At 38.0% G+C, this 22,108-nt stretch overlaps 1 protein-coding gene across 1 annotated transcript in view; it reads left to right on the top strand.

The window, feature by feature from the left end:
• The window catches only part of LOC463629 (probable C-mannosyltransferase DPY19L2), a 112,183-nt gene extending 92,853 nt beyond the window's left edge, over positions 1–19,330 (top strand). The window contains 3 exon segments of the mRNA XM_054656220.2: positions 4,844–4,943; positions 6,341–6,466; positions 18,919–19,330. Coding sequence (XP_054512195.2) covers positions 4,844–4,943; positions 6,341–6,466; positions 18,919–19,081 — 389 coding nt within the window. The 3' untranslated portion in view covers positions 19,082–19,330.
• Positions 19,331–22,108: the final 2,778 nt, after the last annotated feature.

Raw genomic sequence — 22,108 nt, 5'->3', positions numbered from 1 at the left:
TTTTCCAATTTATCGGCATACAGTTGCTCACGGTAGTCTCTGATGATCCTTTAATTTCTGCAATATTGGTTATAATGTCTCCTTTTATTATCTCTGATTTTATTTATTTGGGCCTTCTGTCTTTTTTTCTTAGTCTGGCTAAAGGTTTGTTAATTTTATCTTTTCAGAAAACCAGTTGATCTTTTATATTGTTTTCTTCATTGCAATTTCATTTATTTCTGCTCTGATCTTTATTATTTCATTTCTCTTACTAACTTTGGGTTTTGTTTGCCCTTTTCTAGTTTTTTAAGATGCATCATTGAGTTGTTAATTTGAGGTTTTTCTTCTTTTTTGATGTGGGCACTTACAGCTATAGACTTCCCTCTTAATACTGCTTTCGCTGTATCCCATAGGTTTTGATGTGTTGTGTTTTCATTATCATTTGTTTCAAGAACATTTTCAATTTCCTTCTTAATTTCTTTATTAACCCACCGGTCATTCAGGAGCATATTCTTTAATTTCTATGTTTGTAGAGTTTCCAAAATTCCTTTTGCTACTGATATCTAGTTTTTTTTTCCATTGTGGTCAGAGAAGATACATTATATTGTTTCAATTTTTAAAAAATGTTTTAAGGCTTGTTTTGTGGCCTATCCTTGTTTTGTGGTCTATCCTTGAGGAATGATCCATGTGCTGAGGAGAAGGATGTGTATTCTGTAGATGTTGGATGAAATGTTCTGTAAGTATCTGTTAGGTCCTTTTGATTTATAGTGCAGATTAAGTTCAGTGTTTCTTTGTTGATTTTCTGTCTAGATGACGTGTCCACTGCTGAAGGTGTGGTGTTGAAGTCTCAGGCTATTATTGTATTGGGATCTGTCTCTCTCTTTTGCTCTGATAATATTTGCTTTATATATCCGGGTGCTCCAGTATTGGGTGTATATATATTTACAATTGTTATATACTCTTGCTGAATGAACCCCTTTATCATTATATAATGACCTTCTTTGTCTCTTTTTATAGTTTTTGTCTTGTAATCTATTGTGTCTGATATAAGTATGGCTATTCCTGCTCTTTTATGGTTTCCATCGGCATGGAATATAATTTTCCATCCCTTTGTTTTCAGTCTATATTTGCCTTTATAAGTAAAGTGTGTTTCTTGTAGGTAACAGATTCTTAGTGTTTTGTTTTATTATTCAGCTACTCTTTGTCTTTTGATTGGAGAGTTCAGCCCATTTACCTTCAGAGTTATTATTGTTAAGGACTTGCCCCTGCCATTTCGTTATTTGTTTTCTCATTGTTTTGTGGTCTTTTCTTCCTTCCTCTTTTTCTTTCATTGAAGGCGATTTTCTCTGGTGGTGTGTTTTAATTTATTGCTTTTTATTTTTTGTACATCAATTGTATGGTTTTAAACCTGAGGTTGCCATGAGGCTTGCAAATAATATCTTATAACCCATTATTTTAAACTGATGACAACACTGATTGCATAAACAAATAAGCCAAAAGAAAGCTAGTAAAAATTCTAAACTTTAACTTCATCTCCCGACTTTTTACCTTTTTCTTGTTTCTATTTATATCTTATTGTACTGTCTCTTGAAAAGTTGTTGTAGTTATTTTTTATTGGTTCATCTTTTTGTCTTTCTACTTATCATATAAGTAGTTTATATACCATAATGACACTGCTATAATATTGTGTTTCTCTGTGTACTCACTATTACCAGTGAGTTTTGTACCTTCCGATTATTTCTTCCTCATTAAGGTCCTTTTCTTTCAGATTGAAGAACTCCCTTTAGCATTTCTTATAGGATAGGTCTGGTGTGAATGAAATTTCACAGCTTTTGTTTCACTGGGAAGTCTTCTCCTTTAGGTTTGAAGCACATTTTCTCTGGATACACTACTCTCAGGTAAAAGGTTTTTTCCTTCACTTTAAATATGTCATGGCATGCTTTCCTGGCCTGTAAGGTTTCCACTGAAAAGTCTGCTGCCAGATCTATTAGATCTCCATTGTATGTTATTTGTTTCTTTTCTCTTGCTGCTTTTAGGATCCTTTCTTTATCCTTGACCTTTGGGAGTTTGATATTAAATGACTTGAGTTAGTCTTTGGGTTAAATCTGCTTGATGTTCTATAACCTTCTTGTGCTTGAATATTGATATTTTCTCTAACTTTGAGAAGTTCTGTTATACTTTTGAATAAACTTCCTACTGCTGTCTCTACCTCCTCTTTAAGGCCAATAACTCTTAGATTTTTCCCTTTAAAGGCTACTTCTAGATCTTGAAAGTATGCTTCATTCTTTTTTATTCTTTTTTCACCTCCTCTGTGTATTTTCAAGCAGCCTGTCTTTAATTTAAGCTCACTAATTCTTTCTTCTGCTTGATCAGTTCTGCTATTAAGAGACTGATACATTCTTCAGCATGTCAGTTGCATTTTTCAGCTCCAGAATTTCTGCTTCTTTTTAATTATTTTGATTTATTTGTTAACTTTATCTGATAAGATTACTAATTCCTTCTCTGTGTTATCTCAAATTTCGTTGACTTTCCTCAGCACAGCTATTTTGAATTCTCTGTCTGAAAGGCCACATATCTCTGTCTCTCCAGGATTGGCCCCCTAGTGCCTTATTTAGTTTGTTTGGTGAGGTCATGTTTTCCTGCATGGTTCTGATGCTTGTGGATGTTTGTCGGTGTCTGGGCATTGAAGAGTTTGGTATTTATTATAGTTTTTGCAGTCTCGGCTTGTTTGTACCCATCCTTGTTGGAAAGGCTTTCCAGGTATTCAAAGGGACTTTGGTGTTGTGATCTAAGTTTCTGGTCGCAGCGGCTGTATCTGCACTAGGAGGCACCCCATGCCCGGTAATGCTGAAGCTATTGCAGACTCTTAGAGGTACTACCTTGGTGGTCTTGGATAAAATCCAAAATTCTCAGGATTAGCAGGCAGAAGCTCTTGTTCTCTTCCCTTACTCTCTCCCATATGGAGTCTCTCTCTTTCTCTCTTTCTCTGTGCTAAGCTACCTGGAGCTGGGGGTGGGGTGATATAAGCATCTCTGTGGCCACCACTACTGGGAATGTGTTGGGTCAGACCTGAAGCTAGCACAGCACTGGGTCTTACCCAAAGCTCATTGTAACTACTGCCTGGCTACCACCTAAGTTTGCTCAAGGTGTAGGGCTCAACAGTCAGCAGGTGGCAAAGCAAACCAGGCTGGTGACCTTCCCTTCAGGGTGGCAAGATCCCCCAGGTCATAGTCAGGTCCAGAGATGCTGCTGTCCAGGAGCCAGGGCCTGGAGTCAGACACCTTAGAAATCTACCTGATGCTCTACTCTACTGCAGCTGAGCTGGTGCTGAAACCACCAGACAAAGTCCTTCCCACCCTTCCTTCCCCTTTCCCCAGGCAGAGTGGTCTCTCCTCATTTCCACCACTACCACAGGCCCATGGGAGGTAATGCCTGGCTACCGCCAACATTCACTTAAGGCCGAAGGACCTTTCAGTCAGCTTGTGGTGAGTGCTGCCAGGCCTGGAACTCACCCTTCAGGGCAGTGGGCTCTCTTCCAGCCCAGGGCAGGTCCAGAAATGCCACCCAAGAGCCAAGGCCTGGAATCGGGGACCACAAGAGCCTGCTTGGTGCTGCTCCCCACTGAGGCCAAGCTGGTACCTAAGCTGATTTTTGGTTCTTATGAAAGTGCTTTTTGTGTAGATCATTATCAAATTTGGTGTTCCTGAGGGGAGGATGAACAGTGGAGGCTTCTACTTGGTCATCATGCTCCACCTCCTCTCCAACATAGTTTTTTATAGTAGATCTGAATAATATGTCTTACCTTTATTACTGATTTTATTGTGCTGATTAAAAATGATAGTAACCTTCACAATTATGTAATTGTTTTTTATACAAAAGTACCAGGAAGTAAGCATTTGGTCTTCTGGTATTTCAAGAGATGAAATGGAAGCCAGATAGATTTTGATGTATCTCTATTTATGACCAAATTTATACATGTTATTACTCCAAAAAGTACTACTAGCAAGTAATGAAATGATTTCATGGCATGTATAAATGGTGTCAAGTCAAATGGTAACTCTGAGAACTGAAAGATGATCTGCGGGAAGAAAACAATGCTTTCCTTTTTTATGGCACATCCACAGGACCACAGTGCACCAGCCATAAAAGTCATTTGAAAAAATGTCCCATGAGACTTGCCCTTCATAGCAGTCTCTCAGTTCCTGGCATTTCACATTATTGGAACAGATGTGACATTTTACATTCTTTTTGTTTCATGTGTGTCTGTAGTCCTGCTGTTAGCATGGTGCTCTAGCATAGCAGGAAGCTTTAGTGAAGCAGCTAAGAGGGCAGGCTTTGGAACTTCCTAGCTGTGCAGTCTTGGACAAGTCACTTAACTTGGCTGTGTCTCTTCATCATCTACAACAGCAGTCTGCAACCTTTTTGGCACCAGGGACTAGTTTCGTGGAAGACCATTTTTTTCCACAGAACTGGGGGGTAGGGGGTGGTTTCTGGATGAAATTGTTCCACCTCATACCATCAGGCATTAGATTCTAATGAGTGCATAACTCAGACCCCTCACATGCTCAGTTTGTAGATTCTACAAAGTAAGAACAGAGGACCTACCCCTTAGAATTCTGAAAATTAAGTGATTTCTTGTTAAAATATGGAGCACAATTTCTAGCACCCAGATAGCATTTAACAAAAGTCAGCTATTATTATAGTAGATAATGAATAACTATTGAGTTAATAAAAAGAATGAGGTCCATGATCATGTAAATAGGCATCATCCTTCTTAATTTGGGTTCACAAATTAGAGGTAAGTTTAACTTCTGATTTTCTTTAAAACATTTAATTGAAGAATATATCCTTTTTTTTTTTTCAGATGCTGTCTTTGCAGGTGCCATGCCTACAATGGCAAGCATCAAGCTGTCTACACTTCATCCCATTGTGAATCATCCACATTACGAAGATGCAGACTTGAGGTTGGCAGCTGATGAGTATTTCTTCAAGACTCACTTGGCGACTCCCAATTCTTAGGAACTGGGAAAATTTTTACACACACACACACACACACACACACACAAACTCATCCTCATTTTCATACTGGAAGTTAAAAAAAGTGACAATAACCATCCAGAAATGACAATACGTACCTGTTGCCTCTGGAGCAAGCAGACCTCTGAAAACTGAAAAATGCAAAAGCCAGTTTTTCCCAAAGTGACAAATGTGTCACATATTTATGATGTGTGTGTGTATTCCAGTAAAACTACTAGGTAGTTGGAAGAGTAGGTAGGATGGATTTTACTCACAGCCATGGTTTGCCAACCCCTGCTCTACACCAGAAGCCCCACTCTGATTTAAGAAATGATTTCTAGATCTTACTGGTGGCCAATGACTAGCTTTTTGTGACAGGTAGAAAAAATACATGAAATTTGCTATTATATATTACGTGCTTTCATGAAAATTTAGAGTATTTTTGCTAGTTGATTATGAGAACTCTAGTTTCCATTGATGTCTACAAGTTTTGCTTACCTTAAATGGCTGGTTTAAAAAATTATTTTGGTTATTCTAGTAGTTGTCAGGGTAATCGTTTTTAAAAGTGGATTTTTGGCCTATTGTTAGAGGCAAATGTTTAAATTATTTAAAAGTTTTAGGTCTGCTGTCTAGGAGCCAGGGCTTGGAGTCAGACACCTTAGAAATGTACCTGATGCTCTCTCTGTTCTACTGCGGTGAACTGGCATGGAAACCACTGTGGTGACTGAGCATTCCATATGCTTGAAATTCTAAGCAACATCCAATGCATAAGTGATAGTTTGTTAGGATTTTGTAAGAACTCCCACTACGGTCAAATCACCTATTGTACCATATTTTGGTGACCATCCCCATTTCTCAAGACTCTGTGAAGGTGCTTTTCCTACCTCTTCTGACACCCTGGATGCCCATTGTCTAAGTGTTCTACTTGATACACTAAATTTTAATTCATGTATTTGTCAGAGCTTCTTTAGATGAAATTAAGCATTGAAAGATGTGTTTTCACTACATTCAGTCTCTGTCAGAATATATTCTCTGAAAACTGTGTGAATTATGAGAAGAAAATTGTATATCCTAAGCTGCTCTCTGCTACCCAGTACAACTTTACACTATCTTATACAGTAATGAGCAGTATATGCAAAATTAAATTGCTGTAAGTTTTATTACATTCAAAATATAAGTAGGAATGTGGAAACTGCCATCCCCAAAATAATTGATGCTGTTTTGAGTCATGTATATCAGTGTTCCATCCAGTGAGTATTGAGATTTCAATTTGCTAGTAAGTTTTTTTAGTCTATTCTATTATCATTTATTTTAAAATCTTTTAAACTATTGTTTAAATTTAAAGGGCTTGGACAAAAATAGTTTATTCTACATATAGTGGAAAATCTGCCAAAGAAGTAAGAGATAAATTGTTGGAGTTACATGTGAATTATTATGTTTTAGAAGAGGCATGGTGTGTTGTGAGAACTGAGTATTAACCCTATGCTATCTGATATGGTATATTTTTGAGCAACAAATGTTTCACTTTATTACAGTAGTCCTGATTCTTTAAGAATTTTTATTTTAAATTTATTAAAATATTATCCTGGTACCTTAGTTTAAATTATTTCATCTAGAGACATAAAACTATACTATCAATGAAGTAGAATTTAATTCCAAACATTATAGTATATTTAATATCCTGATTTTTCAATTTAACATCTTCCACTTAGCTTTTTTCATAATTTTTGAAATATTTATGAAAATTTTTATTAGATATCTGAAATATGGATTTGAATTTACAACAAAGTGAGATATTGGCATTCTGTATTATAGCTGAATTATATTGGATTTGTAAGACTTAAAAGTGACAAAACCCAAAATGACCTAAGGAAAACATTCCTAATTAAAATTTTTTAATTTCTGAATTTTGAATCTCTAAAAATCATAAAATTCTAAGATGTGTAATTGATCTTATGAGTCCTTTGTTTAGGCTCCTAAGCACAGATATTAGCTGCTGCACATGACAGGAAATTCAGGCACATTAATTGTCTCCTAGAATGACACATTGGCAATCAGAAGAACAAAACAGGTTCTACGGTCACTTCAAAGTATCATTTAAAATGTGCAAAAAGTTTCAGAGATTCAAACTAAAATGAGAAAGTATGACCAATACTCTGAAAAAAATAAGTTAATAGAAACCGATTCAAGTAGGTCCAGATGTTGGATTTAGCAGCCAAAGACTGCAAAGCCACTATTACAAATACATTCAAAGGCTTAAGAAAAATGTATTCAATGAATTAAAAGAAAACATGGTATCCATGAGTGAAGAGCTATGGAATCTCAGCAGAGAAATAGAAACACTCCAGCCCCCGTGGAAATTCTAGAGCTGAAAAGTATAATAAATAAAATGAAAATCATTTAAATGTACTCAACAACAATTTTGAGATGAAAACAGAACATTTGAACAGAAAATGCAGTGAATTTGAAGATAGATGAAGAGAGAATAGTTAATCAAAAGAACAGGAGCCAAAAAGATTGAAAAATAACCAAAGTCACAGACCTATGTAACATTAAGTAGTTCAACACATGCATAATTTTAGTATTAGATGTAATGAAAAAAAGAACATGACCGAAAAAATATTGAAGAAATGTTGGCCAAAAATTTCTCAAGTTTGATAAAAGCTACTAACTTAGAGATCCGCTAAGCTCAACAAATCCAACTGGGTGAAGCCCAAAGAAAACCAAAGCAAGGAACATTACAGTCAAAACGGTAAAATCAAAGATTAAGAGAAAATCTTGAAAATAAGAGAAAAAAAGATATGCTATATAAACATCTAACTTCCCAACATAAATAGTGGAAATTATCCGACACTGGAATGATAATTCAAAGTGCTGAAGATGAAAAATCAAGAATTCTATATTTAATGAAACTATCTTTTTAAAATGGAGGCCAAAAATACATTTTTCAGATCAACAAAATCTAAGATAATTTGTTGGTAACAGATTTATACTTCAAGATGGACAAGAAGTTCTATCAGCTGATGAGAAATGATGCCAGATGGTAACTCAGATATACAAGAAATACTGAAATGTGCTGGAAATGGTAAATATGTGGATATTAATCACTATACGTTTTTCTTCTCTGAAAATCTTTAAAAGACATTATTTAAGGCAAAAGTGATACCATTATATTTTTTAGTTTATGACAGAAATTAAATATACATGACAATAGCACAAAAATTGAGTAAACCGTGGAAATGTACGATTTACTAGAAATAACCCAATTTAAATGGTAAGTAAATCATGATATGTTAAAGATGCTTGTTGTCATCCCTATCAAAACCACTCAAAAAATAAATAAAACAGTGGGGAAAAAAAGAGCATAATGGCAAGCCTAGATATGGATGAGCCTGGATACATTAAGTGAAATAAGTCAGACACAGAAAGATGAATAGTGCATGTTGTCACTCATGTGGAAGCTCAAAGAAGTAGCTCATAGAAGTAGAGTAGAATTGTGGTAATTAGAGGCTGAGTGGGAAGGGTAGGGAGGAGAAGAAGATAAGGAGAGGTTGGTTAAGAGATACAAAACTACAGATAAATAGAAGGAATAAGTTACAGTGCTCTCTGGCACTGTAGAGTGAATATTAGTTAACAGTAATTTATCGTTATATGTCAAGAAAGCCAGAACAGAGGATTTTGAATGTTCCCAGCACAAACAGATGGTAAACGTTTGTGGTGATGGATATCCTAATTACCCTGATTTGATCATTACACATTGTAATTATGCATTGAAATATCACTCTATACTTCATAAATATGTACAAGTATTACTTGTCAACTGAAACTAAAAGGGAAAAAAACCTAAACATATAACTAACTTAAGACCCAGCAATTGTATTGGGCATTTTTTCCCAGAAAGGTGGAAAGTTGTGTTCACACAAAATTCTGTAGAAAAATGTCGATAGCAGCTTTATTTGTAATAGCCTAAACCTGAAACAACCCAGATGTTTTTTGCAAGGTGAATGATTAAATAATAGTGATCTATTCATACCATGGAATACTGCTCAGCAATAGGATCAAACTATTGATACACTCAAGATCCTGGATGAATCTCCAGAGAATTGTTTGAATGAAGAAAAGACAATCCCCAAAGGTTACCTACTGTATGATTCCATTTGTATACCTGTCTTCAAATGACAAAATTATAGATATGGATGATTTGTGGTTGCAAGGGGTTAGGGTGGGGTGGGAATGTGGGGGAAGTATAGTATGTGTGGCTATACAAGGGATCTCTATGGTGATGGAAATGCTCTCTATCACCATTCTATCAATGTGAACTATCTGGCTGTGATATTATACAAATGTTCAAGATGTTACCATGGCGGAGGACACTGTCTAAAGACGGTACAAGAGCTACTTGTATTATCTCTCACTTAATGTGGATCTCCAAATGTCTTGAAATAAAGTTTTTTTAAAAAAACAAAAGAGCACTATAGCAAGCCTATATCAAACTGTATCAGTAATTTCAAAGTGAAAGAGGACTAAATTCTTCCTAACAAAAGGTGGAGATTGGCAAACTGAATACAAGAGCAAAACCTCTCTATGGACTGCCTGCAAGAGGTGCATTTTAAATATAGATATGTATATTGGCTGAAGGAAAAAGAATGGAAAAGATATCATGTGAGTAAACATTAGAAAAGCTGAAGTGAAAAATGTATAAATATCAGAGAAGATAGATATTAAGACAAACTATTACTAGAAACGACTATATTTTATAATGCAAAATAGTTCAGTACAGGAGAAAGATACAATAATTTGAGTGCATATGAACTTAAAAGAGAATTTCAAAATATATGAAGCAAAAATTGACAGAACCCAAAAGGCAACAAACAAGATTAAAATGGAATTATAAAAATCACTCAATCCAAAATAAGGCAGAAGAAGCGGAAAAGGGAGATGAAGATCAGATGGAACAAAGAGAAAACACTGAGATGACAGACTTAAATCTAACCATATTAATTATCACATTAAGTGTAAATGGACTTGTGGTAGGCTGAATAATGAGCCCCCCACGATGGTCATGTCCTAATTCCCAGAAATTGTGAATTACGTTACTCACATGGAAAAAGGAAATTTGCAAATGTGATTAAATTAATGCTCATAAGATGTGGAGATTATCCTTATTATCCAGGTAGGACAAATGTAATCACAAAGTCTTTATAAGGAGGAAGCAAACGAGTAAGAGATCAAAAAGGCGATGTGATGGTAGAAGCAGAAGTTCGAGTGATATAAGGCCACAAGCCAAGGAAGGAGGCCAGCTTCTAGGGCTGGAAAAGACAAGGAAGTGGATTTTCTTCTAGAGCCTCCTGAAGGATTGGAGTCCTGCCAATACTGTGATTTTAGACTTATGAGCTCCAAAATTTGAAAGAGAATAAATATATGTTGCTTTAAGCAACTGTTTGTGGTAATTTGTTATAGCAGCAATAAGAAACGAATATAGCTCTAAACACCACAAATGAAAAGCAAGAATTGTCAGATTGCATAGCAAAGCAAGACCCTACTATAGGCTACTTTCAAGAAATTTACTTAAATATAAAGAAATGAAGAGGTTAAAAGTTAACAGATAGGAAAAGGACATGAGATGCTACTACTTGTCAGTGAAAGCTGGTGTGACTGTAATAACATCACAGTACATTTGAATGCTAAGAATATTATCAAGGTTAAACAAGGATTTTTAAATGAAGAAGGGATCTGTATTTCAAGAGGATGTGGCAACCCTGAACATTTATGCACTTAGATAACAGAGCTTCAAAAATATGAAACACAACTGATAGAACTTTAGGAAAAAATAGACAAATCTACAGTATAGTTAGAAATTTTAATAGCCTTGTCTAAATAATTTGTAGAACAAATAAAAAGAAATTTGGCAAGAATATGGAAGACTTGAATGACGCCATCAACCAATATGACCTAATTGACGTTTATAGTACACACCACCCTAGAACAGCAAAATAGACATTCAAGCACACGCAGACTATTTATCAAAAAAGACTATTTTGTAGGCCACAAAGCAAGTATTGACACATTTAAAATACTTTAGATCATGTAAAGTACAATCTCTGACTACAATGAAATTAAATTAGAAATCAGTAACAGAATTCTATACGGAAATTCCCTCAAATGTTTAGAAACTAAGTAGTACACTTCCAGATAATCCATGGTCAAGAAGAAACAAAAGGAGGGTTAGTTTCAACGTATGTTGACCTAAGGGAAAATGAGAACACCATCCCGCTGTTTGTGGGATGCAGATACAGCAGTAGAGAGATTTGTTTTTATGTTGAATGCCCATAATAGAAAAAGAAGAAAGGCCTCATATCAGTCACTCAGCTTCACCTTAAGGAACTAGAAAAAAAAAAGAATAAGTAAACTCCAAAGTAAGGAGAAGAAAAAGAAAGCATAAAGATTAGAATCAAAATCAGTGTGTATTTCCTCCCCAAACAGGGAAAAGTCAGTAAAACCAAACACTGATTCTTGAGAAGATTAATAAAATTGATAAATTCCTACCCAAACTAAAAGATTGAAGACAGAAATTACTAGTATCAGGAATAAGAAAAATTTTATCACTACAGGATCTGAAGAAATGAAAAGGATAATGAGGGAGTTTTAGGAACAACTTTATTCCACTAAGTAGGACAAAATAGATAAAATGGACAAGTTCCTTGAAAGATGCAAAATCAAAGCTCACTTAAGAAATAGAAAATCTTATATCTATTACCTTATTATGAATGACCTTGTATCTATTAATAAAATTATATTTGTAGTAAAAAGAATTGTCACAAAGAAAACTTTAAGACAGATATCTTCACTGGAAATAATTCCAATTCTACAAACTATTCCAGAAAATTCAAAAGGAGGGATTACTTCCTAACTGGTTCTGTGAGGTCAGCATTATCCTGATACCAACATGAGAGAAACATTACAATAAAAGGAAACAACCAATCAAAATTTATCATGAACACGTGTGAAGTTTTTAAGTAAAATTGCAACAAATGAATCCAGCAATATATTAAAGAAAGACAATACATAATGTGCAAGTGGAGTTTATCCCAGGAATGCAAAGTTGTCTCACTATTTGAAAACCAATCAAATGAATTCACCATAGTAACAAACTGAGAAAGAAAGACCGCATCATCACGCATCATCCTCTCAGTACATTCAGGAAAAAGTATTTGACACAATTCAGTATCCATAACTGATTAAAAACCCTCAGCAAACTAGGAGTAGAAGGTAACTTGCTACTAAGAATCTAAGAATATAAAATTTCTAGAAGAAAATATGGAAGAAAATTACTGTAACCTTGGATTAGGCTAAGATTTCTCAGATACAGTAACATAATCATCATAATCTAGAAATCATAAAATTTCTAGAAGAAAATATGGAAGAAAATTATTGTAACCTTGGATTAGGCTAAGATTTCTCAGATACAGTAACATAATCATCATAATCTAGAAATCATAAAATTTCTAGAAGAAAATATGGAAGAAAATTATTGTAACCTTGGATTAGGCTAAGATTTCTCAGATACAGTAACATAATCACGATCCACAAGAGAACACATTGATAAATAGGACTTCATTAAAACTGTAAACCTCTGCTTTTTTATAAACAGTATTAGGAAGAATTAAAAGATAAACCACAGTCTGGGAGAAAATATTTTCAAAGCCTATGTCTGATAAAGGACTTTTTCTAGATGTATAAAAAACTCTCAAAACCCAATCATAAGAAAACAACCCAATTAAAAATGGACAAAACAGGCCGGGCGCAGTGGTTGGCTCATGCCTGTAATCCCAGGATTTTGGGAGGCTGAGGCGGGTGGATCACCTGAGGTCAGGAGTTCGAGATCAGCCTGGCCAACATGACTAAACCCCATCTCTACTAAAAATACAAAAAGTTAGCCAGGCGTGATGGTGGGCGCATATAATCCCAGCTACTCGGGAGGCTGAAGCAGGATAATTACTTGAACCCAGGAGACGGAGGTTGCAGTGAGCCGAGATTGTGCTGTTGCACTCCACTGGGCGACAGAGCAGGACCTTGTCTCAGAAAAAAAGAAAAGAAAATAAAAAAAAAGGGACAAAAGGACAGATGGCAAATAATCACACAAAAAGATGTGATTTCATGCTAATCCAAGGCAGTTTATGCTAAAAAATGTGAAATTCATCAGGAATTCGATTAGGTTTTAATTTGTCTTTTTTTTTTTCTTTTTTCTTTTTTTTTTATTATACTTTAAGTTTTAGGGTACATGTGCACATTGTGCAGGTTAGTTACATATGTATACATGTGCCATGCCGGTGCGCTGCACCCACCAACTCGTCATCTAGCATTAGGTATATCTCCCAATGCTATCCCTCCCCCCTCCCCCCTCCCCACCAAAGTCCCCAGAGTGTGATATTCCCCTTCCTGTGTCCATGTGATCTCATTGTTCAATTCCCACCTACGAGTGAGAGTATGCGGTGTTTGGTTTTTTGTTCTTGCAATAGTTTACTGAGAATGATGGTTTCCAGTTTCATCCATGTCCCTACAAAGGACATGAACTCATCATTTTTTATGGCTGCATAGTATTCCATGGTGTATATGTGCCACATTTTCTTAATCCAGTCTATGATTGTTGGACATTTGGGTTGGTTCCAAGTCTTTGCTATTGTGAATAATGCCGCAATAAACATACGTGTGCATGTGTCCTTATAGCAGCATGATTTATAGTCATTTGGGTATATACCCAGTAATGGGATGGCTGGGTCAAATGGTATTTCTAGCTCTAGATCCCTGAGGAATCGCCACACTGACTTCCACAATGGTTGAACTAGTTTACAGTCCCACCAACAGTGTAAAAGTGTTCCTATTTCTCCACATCCTCTCCAGCACCTGTTGTTTCCTGACTTTTTAATGATTGCCATTCTAACTGGTGTGAGATGATATCTCATAGTGGTTTTGATTTGCATTTCTCTGATGGCCAGTGATGATGAGCATTTTTTCATGTGTTTTTTGGCTGCATAAATGTCTTCTTTTGAGAAGTTTCTGTTCATGTCCTTCGCCCACTTTTTGATGGGGTTGTTTGTTTTTTTCTTGTAAATTTGTTTGAGTTCATTGTAGATTCTGGATATTAGCCCTTTGTCAGATGAGTAGGTTGCGAAAATTTTCTCCCATGTTGTAGGTTGCCTGTTCACTCTGATGGTAGTTTCTTTTGCTGTGCAGAAGCTCTTTAGTTTAATTAGATCCCATTTGTCAATTTTGGCTTTTGTTGCCATTGCTTTTGGTGTTTTGGACATGAAGTCCTTGCCCACGCCTATCTCCTGAATGGTAATGCCTAGGTTTTCTTCTAGGGTTTTTATGGTTTTAGGTCTAACGTTTAAATCTTTAATCCATCTTGAATTGATTTTTGTATAAGGTGTAAGGAAGGGATCCAGTTTCAGCTTTCTACATATGGCTAGCCAGTTTTCCCAGCACCACTTATTAAATAGGGAATCCTTTCCCCATTGCTTGTTTTTCTCAGGTTTGTCAAAGATCAGATAGTTGTAGGTAAGTGGCGTTATTTCTGAGGGTTCTGTTCTGTTCCATTGATCTATATCTCTGTTTTGGTACCAGTACCATGCTGTTTTGGTTACTGTAGCCTTGTAGTATAGTTTGAAGTCAGGTAGTGTGATGCCTCCAGCTTTGTTCTTTTGGCTTAGGATTGACTTGGCGATGCAGGCTCTTTTTTGGTTCCATATGAACTTTAAAGTAGTTTTTTCCAATTCTGTGAAGAAAGTCATTGGTAGCTTGATGGGGATGGCATTGAATCTGTAAATTACCTTGGGCAGTATGGCCATTTTCACGATATTGCTTCTTCCTACCCATGAGCATGGAATGTTCTTCCATTTGTTTGTATCCTCTTTTATTTCCTTGAGCAGTGGTTTGTAGTTCTCCTTGAAGAGGTCCTTCACATCCCTTGTAAGTTGGATTCCTAGGTATTTTATTCTCTTTGAAGCAATTGTGAATGGGAGTTCACTCATGATTTGGCTCTCTGTTTGTCTGTTGTTGGTGTATAGGAATGCTTGTGATTTTTGTACATTGATTTTGTATCCTGAGACTTTGCTGAAGTTGCTTATCAGCTTAAGGAGATTTTGGGCTGAGACGATGGGGTTTTCTAGATAAACAATCATGTCGTCTGCAAACAGGGACAATTTGACTTCCTCTTTTCCTAATTGAATACCCTTTATTTCCTTCTCCTGCCTGATAGCCCTGGCCAGAACTTCCAACACTATGTTGAATAGGAGTGGTGAGAGAGGGCATCCCTGTCTTGTGCCAGTTTTCAAAGGGAATGCTTCCAGTTTTTGCCCATTCAGTATGATATTGGCTGTGGGTTTGTCATAGATAGCTCTTATTATTTTGAAATACATCCCATCAATACCTAATTTATTGAGAGTTTTTAGCATGAAGGGTTGTTGAATTTTGTCAAAGGCTTTTTCTGCATCTATTGAGATAATCATGTGGTTTTTGTCTTTGGCTCTGTTTATATGCTGGATTACATTTATTGATTTGCGTATATTGAACCAGCCTTGCATCCCAGGGATGAAGCCCACTTGATCATGGTGGATAAGCTTTTTGATGTGCTGCTGGATTCGGTTTGCCAGTATTTTATTGAGGATTTTTGCATCAATGTTCATCAAGGATATTGGTCTAAAATTCTCTTTTTTGGTTGTGTCTCTGCCCGGCTTTGGTATCAGAATGATGCTGGCCTCATAAAATGAGTTAGGGAGGATTCCCTCTTTTTCTATTGATTGGAATAGTTTCAGAAGGAATGGCACCAGTTCCTCCTTGTACCTCTGGTAGAATTCGGCTGTGAATCCATCTGGTCCTGGACTCTTTTTGGTTGGTAAACTATTGATTATTGCCACAATTTCAGGTCCTGTTATTGGTCTATTCAGAGATTCAACTTCTTCCTGGTTTAGTCTTGGGAGAGTGTATGTGTCGAGGAATGTATCCATTTCTTCTAGATTTTCTAGTTTATTTGCATAGAGGTGTTTGTAGTATTCTCTGATGGTAGTTTGTATTTCTGTGGGATCGGTGGTGATATCCCCTTTATCATTTTTTATTGTGTCTATTTGATTCTTCTCTCTTTTTTTCTTTATTAGTCTTGCTAGCGGTTTATCAATTTTGTTGATCCTTTCAAAAAACCAGCTCCTGACCCCCGAGCAGCCTAACTGGGAGGCACCCCCCAGCAGGGGCACACTGACACCTCACACGGCAGGGTATTCCAACAGACCTGCAGCTGAGGGTCCTGTCTGTTAGAAGGAAAACTAACAAACAGAAAGGACATCCACACCAAAAACCCATCTGTACATCATCATCAAAGACCAAAAGTAGATAAAACCACAAAGATGGGGAAAAAACAGAACAGAAAAACTGGAAACTCTAAAACGCAGAGCGCCTCTCCTCCTCCAAAGGAACGCAGTTCCTCACCAGCAACGGAACAAAGCTGGATGGAGAATGATTTTGACGAGCTGAGAGAAGAAGGCTTCAGACGATCAAATTACTCTGAGCTACGGGAGGATATTCAAACCAAAGGCAAAGGAGTTGAAAACTTTGAAAAAAATTTAGACGAATGTATAACTAGAATAACCAATACAGAGAAGTGCTTAAAGGAGCTGATGGAGCTGAAAACCAAGGCTCGAGAACTACGTGATGAATGCAGAAGCCTCAGGAGCCGATGCGATCAACTGGAAGAAAGGGTATCAGCAATGGAAGATGAAATGAATGAAATGAAGCGAGAAGGGAAGTTTAGAGAAAAAAGAATAAAAAGAAATGAGCAAAGCCTCCAAGAAATATGGGACTATGTGAAAAGACCAAATCTACGTCTGATTGGTGTACCTGAAAGTGATGCAGAGAATGGAGCCAAGTTGGAAAACACTCTGCAGGATGTTATCCAGGAGAACTTCCCCAATCTAGCAAGGCAGGCCAACGTTCAGATTCAGGAAATACAGAGAACGCCACAAAGATACTCCTCGAGAAGAGCAACTCCAAGACACATAATTGTCAGATTCACCAAAGTTGAAATGAAGGAAAAAATGTTAAGGGCAGCCAGAGAGAAAGGTTGGGTTACCCTCAAAGGGAAGCCCATCAGACTAACAGCGGATCTCTCGGCAGAAACCCCACAAGCCAGAAGAGAGTGGGGGCCAATATTCAACATTCTTAAAGAAAAGAATTTTCAACCCAGAATTTCATATCCAGCCAAACTAAGCTTCATAAGTGAAGGAGAAATAAAATACTTTACAGACAAGCAAATGCTGACCGATTTTGTCACCACCAGGCCTGCCCTAAAAGAGCTCCTGAAGGAAGTGCTAAACATGGGAAGGAACAACCGGTACCAGCCGCTGCAAAATCATGCCAAAATGTAAAGACCATCGAGACTAGGAAGAAACTGCATCAACTAACGAGCAAAATCACCAGCTAACATCATAATGACACTTTCAAATTCACACATAACAATATTAACTTTAAATGTAAATGGACTAAATTCTCCAATTAAAAGACACAGACTGGCAAGTTGGATAAAGAGTCAAGACCCATCAGTGTGCTGTATTCAGGAAACCCATCTCATGTGCAGAGACACACATAGGCTCAAAATAAAAGGATGGAGGAAGATCTACCAAGCAAATGGAAAACAAAAAAAGGCAGGGGTTGCAATCCTAGTCTCTGATAAAACAGACTTTAAACCAACAAAGATCAAAAGAGACAAAGAAGGCCATTACATAATGGTAAAGGGATCAATTCAACAAGAGGAGCTAACTATCCTAAATATATATGCACCCAATACAGGAGCACCCAGATTCATAAAGCAAGTCCTGAGTGACCTACAAAGAGACTTAGACTCCCACACATTAATAATGGGAGACTTTAACACCCCACTGTCAACATTAGACAGATCAACGAGACAGAAAGTCAACAAGGATACCCAGGAATTGAACTCAGCTCTGCACCAAGTGGACCTAATAGACATCTACAGAACTCTCCACCCCAAATCAACAGAATATACATTTTTTTCAGCACCACACCACACCTATTCCAAAATTGACCACATACTTGGAAGTAAAGCTCTCCTCAGCAAATGTAAAAGAACAGAAATTATAACAAACTATCTCTCAGACCACAGTGCAATCAAACTAGAACTCAGGATTAAGAATCTCACTCAAAGCCGCTCAACTACATGGAAACTGAACAACCTGCTCCTGAATGACTACTGGGTACATAACGAAATGAAGGCAGAAATAAAGATGTTCTTTGAAACCAATGAGAACAAAGACACAACATACCAGAATCTCTGGGACGCATTCAAAGCAGTGTGTAGAGGGAAATTTATAGCACTAAATGCCCACAAGAGAAAGCAGGAAAGATCCAAAATTGACACCCTAACATCACAATTAAAAGAACTAGAAAAGCAAGAGCAAACACATTCAAAAGCTAGCAGAAGGCAAGAAATAACTAAAATCCGAGCAGAACTGAAGGAAATAGAGACACAAAAAACCCTTCAAAAAATCAATAATTTGTCTTATTTTACTACAAATGGGCCTTATGTTTAGATGGTGATGGCACTTGGAAATTATATTTATGTTTGTTTCATCTTGAAAGTGTGCTTTTACATATATATTTATGAATGTATATTGAAGCTTTATTATTAGGATATGTCTTTCATTTGGTCAAATGAGATGCGAAAATGCAACGTGCTTAATTTCATTCTATTTTTTAAATTTCTAAACATTGAAATTGTTTTTTGAAATGACGCTTTAAAATATTTAACTTATGAAATAAATTTGTCTCTGAAAATCTAGATGTTGTGTTATGTATCTATTTTCTCTAGACAGGAATACATTTCTAATATGGATATATATGTCTGTCTTTTTTCAGGCCTGGTTGCAGTATGCTTGAAATCTGGGATGTGGAAGACCCTTCCAATGCAGCTAACCCTCCCTTATGTAGCGTCCTCCTTGAGCCGAGATTGTGCCACTGCACTCCAGCCTGGGCGACAAATCAAGACCCCGTCTCCAAAAAAAAAAAAAACAAAACTTGATTGGGATCCAAAATCATACAACTATACACTAAAATCAGTGAATATTACCTTATGTAAATTAAAAATTAGGAAATCAAAAGAAAAGCATACATATAAAAAATAGTTTTTTCTAAGCATTTCTCATTTGTAGGGTGTTTGAATTATGTTGTATGTTGTCTCATTTCACCCCCATAACAAATCTATGAAAGAGGTACTTTTATCCCCATGTTAACGTGAATAAACCCAGGTTTGGAAAAGTTGAGAAACATACTTACTGTCATATAGTTAACAAGTGACCGAGCAGGGATGTGAAGCCAGATTCCTCTGACTCCAAGGTCTGAGTTCTTCCTCCTGCACAGTGGTCAATTGGCTAGATCCACATAAACAGCATGCACAAACTCACCACTCACACATACATACCCACAGACACACACCACACAGATGGGATACATCTCACAATCACATATATGGAATGAGTGATATGCAAATATAAAATTGCATTATTTTTATATTCTCATTTTATATAAATCCTACCACGAGGCATAGTCTGTCTCATTCATTCATTCATTTATCCATCCCTTCATTTATTTCCTCATTTCCTCAGGAAATAGCTTCCTTTGTGGCAGGTGCTATTCCAGACTCTGGAGATACTACAGTAAGCAAAACAGAATAAACTCAAAAACTCTAAAATGCAACAATAAAAAACAAGGAAATTTCAAAAAGGATCAAAGTTTTGAACAGACCTTTCAACTGAAATATATATGTAGTTAATACACACACAAAAAAACAAGTAAATAACAAGTGGGATATTTGGTAGTGATAAGTGCTATGAAGAAACACTAAAGCAAAGTAAGAAGAGTGAGTAAGAGGAGGAACTGTTTTAGAGACAGTGACCGGGGAGGCCTCTCTGCGAAGGGGAATTGAAGCAGAGAATGGATGGAAGAGAGGCAGGGAGTATTGGGAAGGTCTGGGAGAAGGTTTTTCCCGGACACAGGAATAACCAGGAGAAGCCCCTGAGGCAGGAGTTGCTTGGCATGTTTGAGATACAGCCAGTGGGCTGCTCGGCTTGGGTGAGCTTGCAGGGCTGAGAGTGGGAGGAAGCCGGGGAAGCTGTAGAACTTTCCTACTTACAGTGCGTACTTGTAGCTGTTCTTCAATTCTCCAGTATAAGTTTATCTCCCTGGTTAATTGCAAATTATTTACAGGACCATGCTTTCTATTTTTTAAATGAATCTCAGTCTGTACCTGGCACTTCACTGGGCATGGAGCTAATGCCAGATAAAAACGTGATGGTTGATGAGTGCTGTTCATACACATTTCCCAGTGGTTCTTCCCCCGGAAGGCAGCTATGTGATCAATAAATAGGACGCTAGGAGAGTGGGAATTTCCAGCAGTGCTTCATACTGTCACCTTTGAGACCTATAGAGAGTTCTGCTGAGGGCAAGGTTTTGTGGTATAGGAGGTCATCCTGATGAGGGTTTTTGTTTTTGTTTTTTAAATGGTGGCTTTTAGCGTAAATTGGCAGGGATTGATCAGGTGTTTCCTCTGGGCTAATGCTCCTTGGGGATCATGGGATGTGGTCTGCACACTCAACTGAGAAGGTCCAGTAATGGCAAGGCAGTCACCAGGGGACCCATGTCCTCAGAGGACCTGGCTCCTCAGAGAAACCGCAGGTTCACTGGGGGAGATTATCAGGACTTTAGACCTCAGGATGAAGAGACACACTCCAGGAGGGGCTGTGGATAGTTACCATGGTGCCCCAGAAAGGTGTCAGGGTAGTGCATGGGGAAAGCCCCCCAGGGTCCTGGCCAGCTTAGAGGCAATGGGGAGGAGCATGCTGGGCAGACTGTGCGGGGTCCAGTCATGATCAGCCTAGCTCCTGAGGGGCTTTGCGTGGCACAGGTGTGACAATAAGAGCAAAGATTCCAGTAAGGAACAAAGAGAGAGTGAGTCTCTAGGAAGCCTGGACTTTTGATTTAGCCAGACTTGGGTTTGCAGCCTGGCTCCTGCCCAGGGTAGAGTAAGCTCCTGTCACCACCACCGCCATTACAGGGGAATCCTAGCAAATCTATGAGAGCCAGAAGCTAGACACAATGCCTGGTGCGTAGTGCTCACCATATACTTGTCCTTGGGTAGCCAATATCAAGTTAAATTTTCCAGAATTGTCACTCTGGGCCAGAAAGAGCTGTGTCCTGGCAATGGTGGCAGGGAGTCACCAGCAGGATCGGGTAGGACCCATGGTCACCACAGTGGCTAGTGCTGTGAGGAGGATTGAGATGCGGGAGAGTTTGCTCCCATAGGCCAGCACCATGGTGGGGCCACTGAGACTGAGACCAGCGCACTGAGGGCTGGGCCTGGCAGTGGCCCCTTTGCACAGGCAGAAGAGCCTCCTGGAAAAGGACTCAGTCTGGGCCCACTATGGGGGCTGACTGCTTGTAAGGAACGGAATAGACCACCAGGGGAGAACACCTCCCACATGAGGTAGTGCCAGAGCAAGACGCTGGACCTGACAACAAAGCCTTCAGTGGTGAAGACAGCAGAGACTCCAAGCTCCCTGTGAAGGAAGTGACTCATCCCGTCCCTAGCCCAGCTCCTTTCCTAAGGAGGAAAAAGGTGAGAATTCCAAAAAGAAAAACTCTGTCAGTAAATTCTAACATGGGAGATCTCAAGGAGCCCTACTTGGCCCCCGTCCAACAGCCAGTAACACAAAAAGCTGGCTGCTCAGAGACCACAGCACTGTCTGTTCTTAGGACAGAAGAGCAGATGGGTGGCACACAGGCCATAACTACCAACATGGAGTTGCTGTGCCAGGTGGAGCCAGGGCCTCACTCCTGCACCCCGTGGAGCTGTGACAGCTGGTGGCGGGCATTCTGGTGACAAGTGAGCCATGAGCAGGCTTGTGTGGCACAGAAAGCGGGCTCATTCTTACATACCCATGAGACACCCTCCGGAGAGTCCCAGAAATACTGTCCTGGAGCTTACAGGTGGAGAAGGTGTGAAGGTCTGCAGGTTCAAATGAGGCCAAGCAGTGAGATTTAAATTGGTCCT

Source organism: Pan troglodytes, chromosome 6 (assembly GCF_028858775.2).
Source record: "Pan troglodytes isolate AG18354 chromosome 6, NHGRI_mPanTro3-v2.0_pri, whole genome shotgun sequence".
Classification (NCBI taxonomy): domain Eukaryota; kingdom Metazoa; phylum Chordata; class Mammalia; order Primates; family Hominidae; genus Pan; species Pan troglodytes.
The sequence above is the reverse complement of the archived record's forward strand: the minus strand, read 5'-3'. Positions and strand labels throughout refer to the sequence as shown.